Raw genomic sequence first — 20,288 nt, forward strand, 5'->3', positions numbered from 1 at the left:
GTAAACTCTTTTTAGTTTCAACTCATTAGCGAATATACTAAAACATAAGGCAAATGAACAATCTACATCAAAATATTGTTTGCATAGCTTTGATCTATAAAGAAATCAATAAAATGACACTGTATATCATAGAGTTGTTTTATTAAAAATGCTCATTACAGTATCAGGGATATATTTCGACATCCTTTTTTCTATAATTAAATAAAACTACAGTTAAAACATCTATATGCATGCAATTACAGTATTTGTTGGATGTGGGCTACACTAGCGCATTCTCTGTGACGAAATATAACAAAATGCATGCAGTAAGACTGACCTTATATAATTTCAACTGTGGACCTGTGGGGAGTGTTTTTTCACCTCTAGAAACATTGCAGTTCAAACCATCCATAAGACAAATGTAACTGGCTGCAACAGTGGTGTGCTTAACTTAGCCATAACCGGATTGGAGGACCCAAACGTCAATCACCAGGCATTTTTCAAAATACTTTACGATTTCATCATATTGGGAGTGCCACTGCGCAGACGGCGGCATATTTGGTCAGCGGTGCTATAGTGGATTAACACAGGCTAAACTATTTTAAAATGGACTGATTTTGCAACCGTAGAAGCAATAACATCGTTTGTATTTACCGGACCCTATTACGTGCTACTTCAAGCTTGAAACATGCGTAATGTGCCAAATGGTACCGAATGCGCACGGGTTAGTTCCAGTTTGCTGCGAGCCGAAAAGAATACACCACATTGATTAAAAAATTACATCAAATACTGAAATAATGTATCTACTCCTAACTGCTGTGAAAAGCACTAGAACTACAAAAATAACTGTTTTTAAGGAGTTAAATCTCTTCATGCCTTTATTCCAGGATGATAATGTATAAACTTCCAACCTAAAAGCAGTGGGTATGAAGAGAACCGAGGTATGACACAATCTCAGCAGTCTATTAAACTGAAATTTAAGGTCGTTTTACCTGGAGTCCTGAGAGGCATTTTTACTTGTGATTCACCAGTGGGCTATATAGGAACATTATACCTCATATGCGATTCCTCCCGCTCCATGAGAGCACATGCAGTTTCTCTGTGCAATTTATAGTATGAAACATCAAGTTATGAAGGACACGGATATGGATTATGTATTAGCGTAATGGAAATACATTAAAATCGTTACGCTGTATACTCGCTGAGAGAAAGAGTGTGACCGTGTGCAGGCTGAAGAGGTTCCTTTCAACAGTGCAAACATGACCAACAAATCAGATAACGATTTATCTTCTGTTTTAATTGATTGCAACACATCTTAAATCACACATTGAAAAATGCACAACAAATATTTTAAATCAGGCTCAGGTTGCAACCTTTTTTGATAAAATAAAAACTACCAAAAATATGCTTACAAAAAAAATATATGTAAATGCCACTTTGGATAACCTTGATCAAAACCCCATTTTATTCTACATAAAAAAAGCTTGACATAAATAAGTTAGTATAATTTCTCAGTGTTTTTACAAAGTTATGTACACTTAATAGATTTACACGGGCAGAGTGACTACTTTGAGACAATTCTTAGCCTCTGAACAAAGGCTGATTGTAAATGGGCGAAATTAAAGTTATTTTAGAAGCTACATTTGCATGATCTGCACTAACAATGTCTGGGAGAAGGGGGAGATTAACAAATGAAATTATCTTTCTGTATCAAACAGGAGTACAATGCCAAGCGTCGACACAGACGTATTGAAGCAACCATGTATTTGGTATTGTAGGACATTTCAAACATAAAAAGGCCTAATCGTTTAAAAAAATATTAAGAACCGTTAAACTGAAAGACACGAGTATGTCAGGGAGAGGATGAAGTTGATTAATACTACCAGTACAGTTAACAGATACTTTATCCTTCAGCAAATTAGTACCCTACACCACTTCAGAAAAATTAATTAGCTACACTTTCAAAAAAAATGGTGAAGAGGAAGACTTGTAAAAAAAACAAAATATTCCAGAATTTAAGTGACCGGCATAGGCCTACAGATTTTCAACAAAATACAATAAATATTGGCTGACTTCACATATTACTTTTTTAGTCATAACAGAAATGTATCATTATTTGAGGCATTGTTTTCGTGGGGTGGCTGAGAACCCACGTTGTGTGACACTTAAATGACTCAAAAAAACAAGGCTACACATTATGTACCATCAATCTCTCCCTACATACAGATGACCTATGAGGATACTTTGATGAGGAACAATTATTTAATCCAATCATTTTTTAAATGGATCAGGATTTATAAACAGCATTTTGGAAACAAAACTACACTGCAATTCTTCAAGTCAAATTCATGCCTTTTACATAGTTTTTTTTCTTCTCCCCAATCATAATGTTTTATGTGCTACATATGAAAATAAATATATACACAGGTAGTAAAAAAAATAAAATAAAGAAGCAAAAAAGGAAATAAAACCTAATTGCACACTGCTACATCGACTGCTTTTAGAGGCAGTAACTTTATGAGTGCCAGAACTTTAGTGTTTATATTCAGTGCTTGCACAGCGTCCCCATCCTAAGGGAGAATTGATATGTTTCGTTTTCTTTGTAGTTCCTCTTCAAAATCACCGAACACTTAGGTTTCCATGACAAAAAGGGGAAATACATTTTCAGCTCTGCAGAGAGAAATAAAAACAAAGTTGTGAGACCAATGATAATTTACACCAGTAAACATGACCACATACAAATGCATCAAAACCATTCATGGCCACTTCTTTTTGCAGACAAACATAGCTGTGGCAACATGTAATAGTTTTGACATGACAAAACAATGCTAAGAACAGGCTAATGCTAGTAATCTACTGAGGTCAAAGACACCCTATGGACTTATTCAAAGCAGCAGAATACTTTCATTTTCCAAATGATAAATTCTCTCCATAGCTACACACACACACACACTTCATTGCAAGTTAGAGTAAACATTTAGGCCTATTCAAAAACGTGCATACTGTGCTTTCATTCACTAGAACGGCCAGATGTTTTGAGAGGGGACTAGCGTGCATAGTGCACTGCTGAGGAGACCGGCCCCTTCTCCCTCACGAGGGCAGTGGTTGCTGACGTGTTACTATAGTGTTGTTCTGAGGACTTGTTTACAGTTTCGTCGGAAAATGAACCTCGCCGTGGCAGTAGTAATGTCGCCTATATTTTGTGTAGCCTTTTGGACTTTAAAATCCTTTACTAGACCGCACTGAACATCACAACGATATAGTTAAGCACACATTTCGAGCTTCAATAAAACGAATAGCTACTTGGTTGGCAATTGCGCATAGGTTACAACGTGGGAAAAATCACAACGGCTCAACACATTTAAAACAAAACGTCTGAAATGCTTACAGGAATACCAACGTGATGTGTTCCACTTTACCGAACCTAACAGTTTACACACACTGCTTTATGTAGGCAATAAAACATATTGGGTTAGTTGGGAAAATAAGTCCACAACAGTATAACATATCTCACTAAAGCCAGACAAAAGTAGCAGATAACTATCTCACCTTTGTCATCTTCACGTTTGAGTCCTGGGACTGGCTTTCCTGGGTGTTTTTTCTACTGAATGCGTCAAGCCTGGGCAAGGAGTAACTTCATTCGAACTACTGTGTGACCTTTTATTTTGGGACGAGGGGTCTGGAAAAGAAAGACAATTTTTTTCAGAATATAGGTCAAAATGTTATTCTCGAAAATTAAGTATTGTGAATAGTCTACTCTACATTATTTAAATGAGTAAGGCAATTTAGGCTGTTACATTTCCCTATCTATAGTGATTTGCCTATCAGGTCTTATCTTTACAACTTGACTAGCAGGTAGTCATAGACTACCGGTATTGCTTACTGAAAACATTAATGAAAACGATTAGAATTGTTATAACGCCTTTCTTTAGAATAACTGATAAGTGGGCCCATCTATTTGTTAACTAGGCCGAGTCTTCTACAATGTTACGTCGAGCCTGGCTAATACAAATGACATAGCTGAATAGGCCAGCACGTCAAACAGTAGGCAGAAAGACAAAGTAGCCAGACTGATGAGTATCTATAATTTACATCATTCATAAAGGCGTAGGCCTACATTCATAGCAGGCTGGTCTTTTTCTCCGCCCGGTGCATTGCTCTTTACTCTCCATTTGGCTCTCTGACCTCTCGGTGTTGTCAGTGGGCTGCCGGGGAGTCACCACCACACAACTATGATTCCCATTTAGATCCATATTGTTATTCCCAGAGGGGCAAACGTCTTTCACTGATTGTTGCGTTCTGGTGTAGAAATTTGGAATGTCTTTACAATCCATTAATTCCCATTTGAATCTCCCGTTCGATAGAGGTGTGTGACTTGAAAAATCGAAGTTCCACTTCGCTGAGGCCGCCGCTTCCATCTCCTGCAAATGTCCCTTTAAATCCCGCCTTAACTCTTCGCGATCCGGCGAGCCGAAAATGATTCTGCAGGCTGACGGTTTGGGGTGATCCGACAACCGAGCATCCGTCCTTTCCAACGTCGGGCTCCCATTTGAAAGTCGAACATCTGACATTTTCGGAGAATCAATTAGAACACTTAAAAAAATCGTATTTCCTCCTTTCTCACCGCGATCCAAAACAAGCGTAAAACGAATGATCAACACTTTTATGCCATGCATAGGTCTGGATAGAAACGGTAATTTCCAATACGGCAATGCGAGCTAAAGTAGTCAGATCATCAAAACAATGTGCAGTAACTGAAGCCACTCCTGTCAATTTATTCTCGTAGTAAGAGAGAAGAAATAACAGACAAACCTTTTCAGTACCCAATATGGCGATTGAGGGGAGGCTGACTGGGGGAAAAACTGATTGACACAGAGCTATTTAAAACGAAGAAGGGAATTCATTGGTTAAAAAAACGTAGGCCCGCCCAATTCTCTTAAGGCGATCATGCACGTTACAAAGGCTTTGCAACATTGTCACATTTCTATACATGTTACTTTGTAACGGCTGTAGCCATAATCACTATAAGCATTTAACATTTTAGCTATGGATGTAAATAAATAAAGGGCCATTATAAGGAAACTTAATGTATGCATTATTCATTTGTTTATGTTGAGAAAATATTTTAATGTCAATGGTCTCGATCTTCATGTCACAGTTTTTTAGCACCAAAATAGAACAATAAATATACAGAAGGAAATCTAATTTTATTTGAGAATTATAATAGTTTTTCAATAAATATGGAATTGTAGTACCACCTTAATGATTTGAAACATTTGAAAATACACAAGCCAGCGTGAAGCATTTTGTCACTTGGAGTAGGTTGTCATTGTCATGAATCTGTCAAACATTATAAAAAGCTAATAAAATCTTAACATTTTAATTATTTTACATGGTGGTAACCATTTATTTCTCTCCATTAAACAGATGTGAATATTGACTTATCTGAGCTCAGTCAAGGTCACCAGTGTACACCCCAGCAAAAGGAGGGATGGTATTAGAGTAGTGGCAAGCATTTCTCATTGGGAAAACAATATTTTCTGCAGGATAACGCAATTAGACAATTTACAATTAATTATCAAACCATCAATTAATAACTACTTAAATAAATTATAACTCATTGGCCATTTGCAATAGAACGATTATAGTAAGAGTGAATCATTTTTTATTTCACCCACTAAATGTGACAAACCTACACATCTTGTCCACCTGTTTTTAATTACCTATTGCTATTGCCCTTTTTAAAATGTCAAAATATTCATCTATTTTAGCTGTAAGATATTTTGCAATGTAAATGTAATTTTTGGATGTAACTAGGGTCTTATAATCGAGCTTTGCTACAGGGTGTCTGAAGGAGCTTTTACTCACTTCTCATTTAAAGGGAAGACTGCACTGACCCCTTGTTGTGAAATTAGGTACTAGGCAAATCGGTTATGTAATATCTAACGATCACAAAAATAAAACCATTCACATACACAGTACGTAACATACAACTAACAAGACAAAAGCCTTTCACCAAATATATTTTATATATTACAGTATCATTGAATCCACACATATATAGTGCACTAAATCCTCTCCTAGATATCAGCAGGGATATATTGAAACAATACAGGTCTATTTCCAATATCCAGCTCTCTTCACCTAAGCCTCCCTGCTTGCTGTCCTACCTCCAGTACACAGACAGTGCATAGAAGTGATAAGGTCCCAGCCACCTGATGATGTGGAAGTTATTTTTTCCCACTCTGAGGAGAGACAGTCCATTGGCCAGGATGTGCTGGCCGGGGGTCAGTACCTGTTCTGGGCTGTCTGTCTTACTGTGGTTGATCCATACAGCTCCTTCTGAAACCATGCGACACCTGCAGCACAACACATCACAGCGACAAAACAAAGACATCACAACACATCACAGAGACAACATAAAGACATCACAACACATCACAGAGACAACACAAAGACATCCCAACACATCACAGAGACATCCCAACACATCAGAGACATCCCAACTCAACACAGAGGCAACATAACAAAGAACACAATACATCACAGGAGACATCACAACACAGAGACAACACAACAACCCAGAGACAACAACACAGAAAAACAGTTAACACATTTTGATACGTTACAGCCTCATTCAAAAATGTATTAAGTAAAAAAAAATCCTCAATCTACACACAATACCCAGTAATGACAAAGCGAAAACAGGTTTTTTGAAATTGCTACTAATTCATTCAAAATAATAAACATAATTTATTTCACTAGGCAAGTCAGTAAAGAACAAATTCTTATTTTCAATGACGGCCTACGAACAGTGGGTTAACTGCCTTGTTCAGGGGCAGAACGACAGATTTTTACTTTGTCAGCTCAGGGATTAGATCTTGCAACCTTTCGGTTACTAGTCCAACGCTCAGACTAGGCTGCCTGCCGCCCGAAATAATAATAATAAAAGTCTGACATAAGTAATCAGAACCTTTGCTATGAGACTATAAATTGAGCTCAGGTGCATCCTGTTTCCATTGATCATCCTTGAGATGTTTCTACAACTTGGAACCCACCTGTGATAAATTCAATTGATTGGACATGATTTGGAAAGGCACACAGCTGTCTATATAAAGGTCCCACAGTTGACAGTGTAAAAACCAAGCCATGAGGTTGAAGGAATTGTGTGAAGAGGTCCTAGACAGGATTGTGTCGAGGCACAGCTCTGGGGAAGGGTACCAAAAACAATTCTGCAGCAAGAACACAGTGGCCTCCATCATTCCTAAATGGAAGATGTGTGTAACCACCAAGACTCTTCCTAGAGCTGGCTGCCTGGCCAAACTGAGCAATCAGGGGAGAAAGGCCTTGGTCAGGGAGGTGACCAAGAACCCGATGGTCACTCTGACAGAGCTCCAGAGTTTCTCTGTAGAGATGGGAGAACCTTCCAGAAGGACAACCATCTCTGCAGCACTCCACTAATCAGATATTTATGGTTGAGTGGCCAGACAGAAGCCATTCCTCAGTAAAAGGCACATGAAAGCCTGCTTGGAGTTTGCCAAAAGGCACCTAAAGGACTCTCAGACCATGAGAAAAAAGATTGAACTCTTTGGCCTGAATGCCAAGTGTCACATCTGGAGGAAACCTGGCACTATCCCTACGGTGAAGCATGGTGGCAGCATCATGCTGTGCGGATGTTTTTCAGTGGCAGGGACTGGGAGACTAGTCAGGATCGAGGGAAAGATGAACGGGGGAAAGTACAGACAGATCCTTGATGAAATCCTGCTCCAGAGCTCTCAGAACCTCAGATTGATGAGGGGGGAAAAAAACAATTTAATCATTTTTAGAATAAGGCTGTAATGTAACAAAATGTGGAAAAAGTGAAGGGGTCTGAATACTATGCGAATGCCAGTATGTTTTAAAGTCAACACAGATTTGAGAGAAAAGTAGAGGGAATGAAAGAAACAAACATGGAAAGCAATAAAAAGAGAAATTAGAGGAAAGGAGAAATATAGAAAGTGTGAAAAAGCCAATGGGGTGGGAGTGGTGAAATAGAGTGAGCGAGTGACCTTCCGTGTGAGGTAGTCATGTCGGGGATGATAAGGAACAGAGGAATATAAAGGGAGAGCCCTACCCTTTGGGCCCCTGAGGGATGTCCTCTGCCCTGCGGCAGGCATCCAGTATTGTGGTCCCTGGCTCCAGCAGCAGCTCATGGAACGGGGCCTCTCTGAAGAGCTCCTGCAGCTCAGCATCACGCATCTGCTCCAGGGCCTGAAGGCTACTGTGGTACCGGGCATTGATGCACCTGGAGAGAAACACACGCACACACAGCATTACTAATTGTACCAGGCGACACCTCATTAATGACACCAAAATGACATACGCACAGTCTTTATCTAATTATCTATTGCATCATTTTTCATGCATTTGTCAAGATGCACACTTTCACTACCAAATTTCATCAGATCAATCCCAAGGCAATTTATAATCTTGACTTTGTGAAGGTCAATTCAATCCATTAGTCTGAAGTTACTTAGGCCTTGTCGTGCGTGTGACCATACACACACAGCACCTTTTGCCCTCATTGCTGTGGACCAGTTTGGTGACTTCGGCAGCGAGAGGTTTGTGTGCGGCCCGTTTGCCTGGCTCCTGTCTCTGCTGCTCCATCACCCGGCCCACCTCGGCCAGGGGTAGGAAGGTGAACAGCTTCAGATACCGGCAGGTAGCACAACCAACACTGACTCAGTCTCCAACATCACCATGGATAGGCTAAACTCAGGTACTAATATCAGGTCCCGTGTTCACAAAGTGTCTCATAGTAGGTTTGCCGCGCACATTTACAAAGAAAAATAACCTAAAACGCCCCTCGTCTGTCACAAAAGATGACAGGACGGTGTGTGGCAAGCTAAATGTGTTTGCCCGTGCGTGCATACTGACCGAAGTCTTGCATCCTCTACCAACTGAGTCCTGTGTGGCTCAGGTGGTATAGCACTGTGCTTGCAACGCCAGGATTGTGGGTTCGATTCCCATGTTGGACCAGTATTAAAGAGTATGAAAATTCATGCACTCTATTGTAAGTGGCTCTGGATAAGAGTGTCTGCTAAATAATGTGAACGTGATAGAAATGTATTCAGCAGTGCAGGTAAATAATACTTTGTGGATAATTTGTCACCAAATTTGACCCACTGAAGAACCAAACAAACTTAAGAGTGTAGGCTAATTCTATTGAACATTCTGGCTTGTTAAAAAAGGAAACTTTCCGCTACTTAATTTCAGGCTGTACACCAGAAAATGATATCACAGTCTGATTCATCAACCTAAGAGGTGTGTGGATCTAGCTGGCCTTTTAAATCATAGAGGGGGAGATCTGATCCTAGATGAGTGGCAGGTATCCTCGAGGTTAGAGCATTGGACCAGTAACAGAAAGGTCGCTAGTTTGAATACCAGAGCCAAAAAATCTAACGTTATGCCCTTAATCCTGTAGGGGATGACGACGCAATCTTTGCAAGAGAGAGTATCTGATTTCATTGGTCCTCAACTCGCGGAAAAGTAATTTCATTCAGGTTAAGTGGAGTTAGCCAGCCCCGGAGCAGGTTAGTTCTGAAGGATTTGATGCCATAGAAATTTTGCTGGCTAAAAGGTGAGTCACTTTCGTATGACCGGATTTCCCGAATTGTACTCAGAGTTGACTTAAGTTACCTCGCTAACTCCTCAAACCTGCTTCCTAGGACACCCCTCTGTTTAGTTCTAAATAGAAGGCTCTGATAAGTAGGACCAGTTCCACTGGATTCTCCAGCAGGGTTTCCATGTCCGCATGTTTCCTGCAAAATTTGGCTACTTTAAAAAAGATGTTGCGGGTCAAAATGTATTAGTTGCGGTTTTTTGGGCTACTTCGAAATTGCACCGCAGCTGCCATGGCATTTCTCTTAAAAAAACATGATTGATTTCACTGTGACCTGCGCTGCAGACTATCAGGCTGTGAGGCAGGCTGTTGCTGAGTGAGTGTCGGGGAGGGCCGGAAGGGTGTGAGACGAGAGTGTTGCAGGCCACAGGCAGCTGAGTGAGTGGTGGGGAGAGCCGGAAGGATGTGAGTTGAGAGTGTTGCAGGCCACAGGCAGCTGAGTGAGTGGTGGGGAGAGCCGGAAGGATGTGAGTTGAGAGTGTTGCAGGCCACAGGCAGCTGAGTGAGTGGTGGGGAGAGCCGGAAGGATGTGAGTTGAGAGTGTTGCAGGCCACAGGCAGCTGAGTGAGTGGTGGGGAGAGCCGGAAGGATGTGAGTTGAGAGTGTTGCAGGCCACAGGCAGCTGAGTGAGTGAGAGGAGAGCAGCACCAGCACACACACACACGTAATGACAAGTGATGTGAGAACAACTAACAGCACTAGCTAGCTACATACTTCTCCCTCATGTGGCAACTACTCTCTTCCTATTAACATTTTTGGGGGGCTAGTTTTAAGGCCTTGTGGGTAGGTTTTGAGTGGTCATTGTGCTGAGATTCTAGCTTGTCATGGGCCGCCTGGCAACCGTGGTCTCCAGCCACCTACCATTCCACACTTCTGACAGACTGTCTGAGGAAGAACTGATAAAGGTCAAACGGAGACGTCTTGACCCTGTTCAGCCACACTGCCTTGCCTGCTGTCTTCCCCAGTTAGTCCAACACAGAGCTGGCCACCAGTGGGTTGGTCAGCCCATACACCTCCTGTCCAGTCACCCTGTCATGGAGAAATGGGTTACAATGGACATCAGAGACCATCACCGGTCAGTTAATGTTGAGGCAAGTATGTGCATGTTTATTATATTAATTTGTATTATTATTATTATTATTGTAGGTTATTTATGGGCATGATGCATCACTTTAGTGTCTGATGCATCCTTTAGATGTGAAAAATTGGTCATATATTTGTAAATGTGTGTGTGTGTCCAATGAATGACGCAACATTACTTGTGTATGAACTTGTGCCCAGACATCAGGGTGCCCAGTTGGTATGTCCCTCCAAGCTGGATCTTACAGCTGTGATTCTGGTTCAGATGGTAGAAGTCATAGGCTTGAAACAGCTGGTAAGAGAATAAAGTAAGGCTCATGCTTTCTGCACTCTTCAACCTGGACTGGACACTGCATGCCTACTGAGCAGGGTCCCCTTTCGGAAATGTCTGCCAACTTCTGCCAGAAAAGCAACCATTCCAGTCTTTGTACAAAGTTAACTTGTTCAATACGGTTACAGTGCCAAACTTCTTAGAGTCGTTGTGGAAAGTCAGTTCATGGTTGGTGAAGATTCGCTGCACGCTCTCTCGCTCGTTTTCCCGCTTGGGTCTCCTACCAGTGCTGTTGCACCACCGATTAGAGCGACGCCAGTGTGTCCTGCGCTTTGAAAATTCAGTAGCCCGATGATGGCGAGTAAATTACCCACATGAAGGCTGTCTGCCGTGGGGTCGAATCCGCAGTACCCGGTCTGGCACCAAGACTGCAGTAGCTGAGGAGGTGGATGTTGGGCTGCTTTTTCAGGGAAACCGTCCTTCAAAACGCCCCGTTTATTTAGAGATAATATACATCCACTCTGGGCTGTTGCAGAGCGATGAAACCTGTATCTTAACGTTACACATGGTAGTGTGTTTATCGAAATAATACAAGAATCATGCCGAGATGTACAAGCAAAACGTATTGATAGACACCGCCATAACGGAAACTGTGCGACACACTGAACAGGAAGATGAAAGACGGGACTGATGTATGACGGTAAGAATATAGCGCCATCTAGTGTATTGTGTAAATTTACCATACCTTGCCTGTTCCTCCTGACCTGTGACCTTTTTCTTATCATTTGTGATTTTAATGTCACATCATCCTCTTATTATCCTTTTAGGTTGACGATAAAAAATGTTTTGGTTACCTACTGTGTGGATGAATCTCCCGAATTTACATCTGGTGTAACTTGGAAAGTGGGAATAATGATAAAATCCAAGGAAAGTAAAGTCAAACCCTTACCTGCTTAGAATTGGATTCAATTTTTGGTGTTTATAATGATATAAAATGCATGCTGACAATGTAGCTGACCAATGTTTATAGAGAGCGAGAACAATTTAATTTAATCCTGCGGTGCAGATCAGCAAGTGCAGGGTTTGATTACGGGGGCTAGGAGGGGCTAAGCAGCCCATAACGAATCAGGGCCTGTTATAAGAATTAAAATATTCAAGTTATGAAACTACCAAGGCAATGTTACACAACGTACACTATACAGTTGAAGTTGGAAGTTTACATACACTTAGGTTGGAGTCATTAAAACTTGTTTTTCAACCACTCCACAAATGTCTTGTTAACAAACTATTTTATTTTAATTTTAATTTCACCTTTATTTAACCAGTTAGACCAGTTGAGAACAAGTTCTCATTTAAAACTGCGACCTGGCCAAGATAAAGCAAAGCAGTGCGACACAAACAACAACACATGGAATAAACAAACATACAGTCAATAACACAATAGAAAAAATCTATATACAGTGTGTGCAAATGAGGTAAGATTAGGGAGGTAAGGCAATAAATAGGCCGTAGTAGCGAAGTAATTACAATTTAGTAATTAAACACTGGAGTAATAGATGTGCAGAAGATGAATGTGCAAGTAGAGATACTGGGGTGCAAAGGAGCAGAAAAAATATAACAATATGGGGATGAGGTAGTTGGATGGGCTATTTACAGATGGGCTATGTACAGGTGTATTGATCTGTGAGCTGCTCTAACAGCTGATGCTTAAAGTTAGTGAGGGAGATATGAGTCTCCAGCTTCAGTGATTTTTGCAATTCGTTCCAGTCATTGGCAGCAGAGAACTGGAAGGAAAGGCGGCCAAAGGAGGAAATGGCTTTGGGGGTGACCAGTGAAATATACCTGCTGGAGCGCGTGCTACGGGTGGGTGCTGCTATGGTGACCAGTGAGTTGAGATAAGGCGGGGCTTTACCTGGCAAAGACTTATAGATGACCTGGAGCCAGTGGGTTTGGCGACGAATATGAAGCGAGGGCCAGCCAACGAGAGCAGACAGGTCACAGTGGTAGGTAGTATGTGGAGCTTTGGTGACAAAACGGATGGCACTGTGATAGACTGCATCCAATTTGCTGAGTAGAGTGTTGGAGGCTATTTTGTAAATGACCGCCGAAGTCAAGAATCGGTAGGATAGTCAATTTTACGAGGGTATGTTTGGCAGCATGAGTGAAGGATGCTTTGTTGCGAAATAGGAAGCCGATTCTAGCCAGACACCTAGGTATTTGTAATTGTCCATATATTCTAAGTCAGAATCGTCCAGAGTAGTGATGCTGAACGGGCGGGCAGGTGTGGGCAGCGATCGGTTGAAGAGCATGCATTTAGTTTTACTTGCATTTAAGAGGAGTTGGAGGCCACGGAAGGAGAGTTGTATGGCATTGAATGGATGGATCAGAGAATCACCAGCAGCAAGAGCGACATCATTGATGTATACAGAGAAAAGAGTCGGCCCAAGAATTGAACCCTGTGGCACCCCCATAGAGACTGCCAGCGGTCCAGACAACAGGCCCTCCGATTTGACACACTGAACTCTGTCTGAGAAGTAGTTGGTGAACCAGGCAAGGCAGTCATTTGAGAAACCAAGGCTGTTGAGTCTGCCGATAAGAATGTGGTGATTGACAGAGACGAAAGCCTTGGCCAGGTCAATGAATATGGCTGCACAGTACTGTCTTTTATCGATGGTGGTTGTGATGTTGTTTAGGACCATGAGCATGGCTAATGTGCACCCATGACCAGCTTGGAAACCAGATTGCATATCGGAGAAGGTACGGTGTGATTCGAAATGATCGGTGAGCTGTTTGTTAACTTGGCTTTCGAATACCTTAGAAAGGCAGGGTAGGATGGATATAGGTCTGTAACAGTTTGGGTCTAGATTGTCTCCCCCTTTGAAGAGGGGATGACCGCGGCAGCTTTCCAATCTTTGGGGATCTCAGACTATACGAAATTGGAGGTTGAACAGGCTAGTAATAGGGGTTGCAACAATTGTGGTGGATAACTTGCCAAACTATAGTTTTGGCAAGTTGGTTAGGACATCTACTTTAAGCATGACACAAGTAATTATTCCAACAGTTGTTTACAGACAGATTATTTCACTGATAATTCACTGTATCACAATTCCAGTGGGTCAGAAGTTTACATACACTAAGTTGACTGTGCCTTTAAACAGCTTGGAAAATTCCAGAAAATGATGTCATGGCTTTAGAAGCTTCTGTTAGGCTAAATTACATCATTTGAGTAAAATCAAATCAAATCAACGTTTATTTGTCACGTGCGCCGAATACAACAGGTGTAGACCTTACAGTGAAATGCTTACTTACAGGCTCTAACCAATAGTGCAAAAAAGGTATTAGGTGAACAATAGGTAGGTAAAGAAATAAAACAACAGTAAAAAGACAGGCTATATACAGTAGCGAGGCTTTAAATGTAGCAAGGCTACATACAGACACCGATTAGTCAGGCTGATTGAGGTAGTATGTACATGTAGATATGGTTAAAGTGACTATGCATATATGATGAACAGAGAGTAGCAGTAGCATAAAAGAAGGGTTGAAAGGTGGTGGGTTGGACACAATGCAGATAGCCCGGTTAGCCAATGTGCGGGAGCACTGGTTGGTCGGCCCAATTGAGGTAGTATGTACATGAATGTATAGTTAAAGTGACTATGCAGATATGATAAACAGAGAGGAGCAGAATTGCAGGTGTACCTGTGGATGTATTTCAAGGATGTATTTCAAGGCCTACCTTCAAACTCAGTGCCTCTTTGTTTGACATTATGGGAAAATCAAAAGAAATCAGCCAAGACCTCAGAAAAAAAATGTAGACCTCCACAAGTCTGGTTCAACCTTGGGAGCAATTTCCATACGCCTGAATGTACCACGTTGTAACGCCCTGGCCATAGAGAGGGGTTTTTGTTCTTTATTTTGGTTAGGCCAGGGTGTTACATTCGGTGGGCGTTCTATGTTCATTTTCTATGTTGTCTGTTTCATTGATTTTGGCCGTGTGGCTTCCAATCAGTCACAGCTGTTGTTGGTTGTTGCTGATTGGGAGTCACACATAAGTGCCTGTTTTTCCGTTGGGGTTTTGTGGGTAATTGTTTCTGTTTCGTTTCGCACCTGACAGGACTGTTTTGGCTGTCGGTTTTCTTGTTTTTTGTATCGTGTTCTTACGTTAATTAAATAACTATGATGAACACTAACTCCGCTGCGCCTTGGTCTACTCTCTCTCCCGACAGCCGTTACAGAATTACCCACCAAAAACGGACCAAGCAGCGGAGGAAGGAGAGGCACCAGGAGAAGGAAAGTAATATGGACTCATGGACTTTGGAGAAGATGGAGAGGAACGTTCAGGATTCCTGGAGATGGGAAGAATTAATGGACGGAAAGGGACCATGGGCTCAAGCTGGGGAGTATCGCCGCCCGCAGTGGGAGATCGAGGCAGCGATAGCTGAGAGGCGCTGGTATGAGGAAAGGGAGCGCAACAGACACGAGAGGCAGCCCCCCCCAAAAAAAATTTGGGGGGCACACGGGGAGATTGGCGGAGTCAGGCGGTAGACCTGAGCCAACTCCCCGTGCTTACAGGAGGCAGCGCAGTACTGGTCAGACACCGTGTTATGCGGTAAAGCGCACGGTGTCCCCAGTACGCGTTCATAGCCCGGTGCGCTATAGGCCAGCCCCCCGCAAGTGCCATGTGAGTGCAGGCATCGAGCCAGGACGGGTTGTGCCAGCTCAGCGCGTCTGGTCTCCGGTGCGCCTTTTCGGTCCAGGTTATCCTGCACCGGCTCTGCGCACTGTGTCTCCAGAACGCTGGGAGGGCCCAGTTCGCCCAATGCCTGCACTCCGCCCGTGCAGGGCCAAAGTGGGCATTCAGCCTGGAGTGTGGGTAAGGAGCCTACGTACCAGAACTCCAGTGCTCCCCCATAGCCCGGTTTATCCTGTGCCTCCTCCTCGGACCAGGCCTCCAGTGGGTCTCCCCATCCTGGTTAAGCCTGTGCCTCCTCCACGGACCAGGCCTCCAGTGGATCTCGCCAGTCCGGAGCCGCCAGAGCCGCCCGCCAGTCCGGAGCCGCCGGAGCCGCCCGTCAGTCCGGAGCCGCCAGAGACGCCCGCCTGTCCGGAGCCGCCAGAGCCGCCCGCCTGTCCGGAGCCGCCAGAGCCGCCCGCCTGTCCGGAGCCGCCAGAGCCGCCCGCCAGTCCGGAGCCGCCAGAGCCGCCCGCCAGTCCGGAGCCGCCAGAGCCGCCCGCCTGTCCGGAGCCGCCAGAGCCGCCCGCCAGTCCGGAGCCGCCAGAGCCGCCCGCCAGTCCGGAGCCGCCAGAGCCGCCCGCCAGTCCGGTGCCGCCAGAGCCGCCCGCCTGTCCGGAGCCGCCCGCCTGTCCGATGCAGCCATTGCCGCCCGCCAGCCAGGTGCAGCCATCGCCACCCGCCAGCCGGTCGTAGCCGGGGTCGCCCACCAGTCCTCCGGCGTGGCCAGTGGCGCTACCTAAGTGGGCAACGCCGAGGGTGGAGTGGAGGCCATGTCCCGCACCTGAGCCGCCGCCATAAGAAGGCCCACCCGGACCCTCCCCTTCAGAGTCAGGTTTTGCGGTCGGAGTCCGCACCTTGGGGGGGGGGGGGGTACTGTAACGCCCTGGCCATAGAGAGGGGTTTTTGTTCTTTATTTTGGTTAGGCCAGGGTGTTACATTGGGTGGGCGTTCTATGTTCATTTTCTATGTTGTCTGTTTCATTGATTTTGGCCGTGTGGCTTCCATTCAGTCACAGCTGTTGTTGGTTGTTGCTGATTGGGAGTCACACATAAGTGCCTGTTTTTCCGTTGGGGTTTTGTGGGTAATTGTTTCTGTTTCGTTTCGCACCAGACAGGACTGTTTTGGCTGTCGGTTTTCTTGTTTTTTGTATCGTGTTCTTACGTTAATTAAATAACTATGATGAACACTAACTCCGCTGCGCCTTGGTCTACTCTCTCTCCCGACAGCCGTTACACACGTTTATCTGTAAAAACAATAGTACGCAAGTATAAACACCATGGGACCACGCAGCCGTCATACCGCTCAGGAAGGAGAAGCGTTCTGTCTCCTAGAGATGAAAGTGCTTTGGTGCGAAAAGTGCATATCAAGCCTAGAACAACAGCAAAGGACCTTGTGAAGATACTGGAGGAAACAGGTACAAAAGTTTCTATATCCACTGTAAAACGAGTTGAATATCGACATCACCTGAAAGGCGGCTCAGCAAGGAAGAAGCCACTGCTCCAAAACCGCAATAAAAAAGCCAGACTATGGTTTGCAATTGCACATGGGGACAAAGATCATAATTTTTGGAGAAATGTCCTCTGGTCTGATGAAACAAAAATAGAACTGTTTGGCCATAATGACCATCGTTATGTTTGGAGGAAAATTGGGGAGGCTTGCAAGCCGAAGAACACCATCCCAACCGTGAAGCACGGGGGTGGCAGCATCATGTTGCGGGGGTGCTTTGCTGCACGAGGGACTGGTGTACTTCACAAAATAAATGGCATCATGAGGGAGGAAAATTATGTGTATATATTGAAGCAACATCTCAAGATATCAGTCAGGAAGTTAAAGCTTGGTCCCAAATGGGTCTTCCATTTCCATTTGACCCCCAGCATATTTCCAAAGTTGTGGCAAAATGGCTTAAGGACAACAAAGTCAAGGTATTGGAGTGACCATCACAAAGCCCTGACCTCAATCCTATGGGAAATCTGTGGGCAGAACTGAAAAAGCGTGTGCGAGCAAGGAGGCCTACAAACCTGACTCAGTTACACCAGCCCTGTCAAGAGGAATGGGCCAAAATTCACCCAACTTATTGTGGGAAGCTTGTGGAAGGCTAGCCGAAACGTTTGACCCAAGTTAAACAATTTAAAGGCAATCCTATCAAAAACTAATTGAGTGTATGTACACTTCTGACCCACAGGGAATGTGAAAATGAAAAGAAATAAAAGCTGAAATAAATAATTCTCTCTACTATTATTCTGACATTTCACATTCTTAAAATAAAGTGGTGATCCTAACTGACCTAAGACAGGGCATTTTTACTAGGATTAAATGTCAGGAATTGTGAAAAACTGAGTTTAAATGTACACTGGTCAAAAAAATAAAGGGAACACTTAAACAACACAATGTAACTCCAAGTCAATCACACTTCTGTGAAATCAAACTGTCCACTTAGGAAGCAACACTGATTGACAATAAATTTCACATGCTGTTGTGCAAATGTATAGACAACAGGTGGAAATTATAGGCAATTAGCAAGACACCCCCAATAAAGGAGTGGTGACCGCAGACCACTTCTCAGTTCCTATTCCTGGCTGATGTTTTGGTCACTTTTGAATGCTGGCGGTGCTTTCACTCAAGTGGTAGCATGAGACGTAGTCTACAACCCACACAAGTGGCTCAGGTAGTGCAGCTCATCCAGGATGGCACATCAATGCGAGCTGTGGCAAGAAGGTTTGCTGTGTCTGTCAGCGTAGTGTCCAGAGCATTTGAGGCGCTACCAGGAGACAGGCCAGTACATCAGGAGACGTGGAGGAGGCCGTAGGAGGGCAACAACCCAGCAGCATGACCGCTACCTCCGCCTTTGTGCAAGGAGGAGCAGGAGGAGCACTGCCAGAGCCCTGCAAAATGACCTCCAGCAGGCCACAAATGTGCATGTGTCTGCTCAAACGGTCAGAAACAGACTCCATGAGGGTGGTATGAGGGCCCGACGTCCACAGGTGGGGGTTGTGCTTACAGCCCAACACCGTGCAGGACGTTTGGCATTTGTCAGAGAACACTAAGATTGGCACATTCGCCACTGTGCTCTTCACAGATGAAAGCAGGTTCACACTGAGCACATGTAACAGACGTGACAGAGTCTGGAGACGCCGTGGAGAACGTTCTGCTGCCTGCAACATCCTCCAGCATGACCGGTTTGGCGGTGGGTCAGTCATGGTGTGGGGTGGCATATCTTTGGGGGGCCTCCATGTGCTCGCCAGAGGTAGCCTGACTGCCATTAGGTACCGAGATGAGATCCTCAGACCCCTTGTGAGACCATATGCTGGTGCGGTTGGCCCTGGGTTCCTCCTAATGCAAGACAATGCTAGACCTCATGTGGCTGGAGTGTGTCAGCAGTTCCTGCAAGAGGAAGGCATTGATGCTATGGACTGGCCCGCCCGTTCCCCAGACCTGAATCCAACTGAGCACATCTGGGACAGCATGTCTCGCTCCATCCATCAACGCCACATTGCACCACAGACTGTCCAGGAGTTGGCGGATGCTTTAGTCCAGGTCTGGGAGGAGATCCCTCAGGAGACCATCCGCCACCTCATCAGGAGCATGCCGAGGCGTTGTAGGGAGGTCATGGAGGCACGTGGAGGCCACACACACAACTGAGCCTCATTTTGACTTGTTTTAAGGACATTACATCAAAGTTGGATCAGCCTGTAGTGTGGTTTTCCACTTTAATTTTGAGTGTGACTCCAAATCCAGACCTCCATGGGTTGATAAATTGGATTTCCATTGATTATTTTTGTGTGATTTTGTTGTCAGCACATTCAACTATGTAAAGAAAAAAGTATTTAATAAGATTATTTCATTCATTCAGATCTAGGATGTGTTATTTTAGTGTTCCCTTTATTTTTTGAGCAGTGTATTTGGGTAAGGTCTATGTAAACTTCCGACTTCAACTGTATATACAAAAGTATGTGGACATCCCTTCAAATGAGTGGATTTGGCTATTTCAGCCACAACCGTTGCAGAGAGGTGTATACAATCGAGCATACACTCATTCAATCTCCATAGACAAACATTGGCAGTAGACTGGCCTTACTGAAGAGCTCAGTGACTTTCAACTTGGCACCGTCATAGGATTTCACATTTACAACAAGTCAGTTCGTCAAATTTCTGCCCTGCTAGAGCTGTCCCGGTCAATTGTAAGTGCTGTCATTGTGAAGTGGAAACGTCTAGGAGCAACAACGGCTCAGCCGCGAAGTGGTAGACCACACAAGCTCATAGAACGGGACCGCCAAGTGTGGAAGTGCGTAAAACATTTCTGTCCTGGGATTGCAACACTCACTACCGAGTTCCAAACTGCCTCTTGAAACAAGGTCAGAACAAGAACTGTTCGTCACCAGCTTCATGAAAGGGGTTTTCATGTCCGAGCAGCCGCACACAAGCCTAACATTACCATGGGCAACGCCAAGCGTCGGCTGGAGTGGTGTAAAGCCCGCCGCCAGTGGACTCTGGAGCAGTAGAAACGCGTTCTCTGGAGTGATGAATCCCGCTTCCCCATCTGGCAGTCCGACTAATGAATCTGAATT

General features: G+C 44.1%; 1 protein-coding gene across 2 annotated transcripts; it reads right to left on the minus strand.

Annotated features, from left to right (window-relative positions):
• Positions 1–1,255: 1,255 nt before the first annotated feature.
• On the minus strand, positions 1,256–11,503 carry LOC115192669 (tyrosine--tRNA ligase, mitochondrial). Of its 2 annotated transcripts, XM_029751427.1 has the most exons (4): positions 10,900–11,503; positions 8,093–8,263; positions 4,792–6,338; positions 3,575–3,658 (listed from the first exon to the last, which is right to left on the minus strand). In XM_029751427.1, the coding sequence occupies exons 1-3, from the start codon at positions 11,037–11,039 to the stop codon at positions 6,146–6,148; spliced, it is 504 nt and encodes a 167-aa protein (XP_029607287.1). In that variant the 5' UTR covers positions 11,040–11,503; the 3' UTR covers positions 3,575–3,658; positions 4,792–6,145. The 2 variants fall into 2 exon arrangements, with proteins under 2 accessions (XP_029607286.1, XP_029607287.1); XM_029751426.1 differs by lacking the exons at positions 4,792–6,338; positions 8,093–8,263; positions 10,900–11,503 and adding exons at positions 1,256–2,649; positions 4,097–4,785 and having other exon boundaries at positions 3,529–3,658.
• Positions 11,504–20,288: the final 8,785 nt, after the last annotated feature.

This window comes from Salmo trutta, chromosome 4 (genome assembly GCF_901001165.1).
Source record: "Salmo trutta chromosome 4, fSalTru1.1, whole genome shotgun sequence".
Taxonomy (NCBI): Eukaryota; Metazoa; Chordata; class Actinopteri; order Salmoniformes; family Salmonidae; genus Salmo; species Salmo trutta.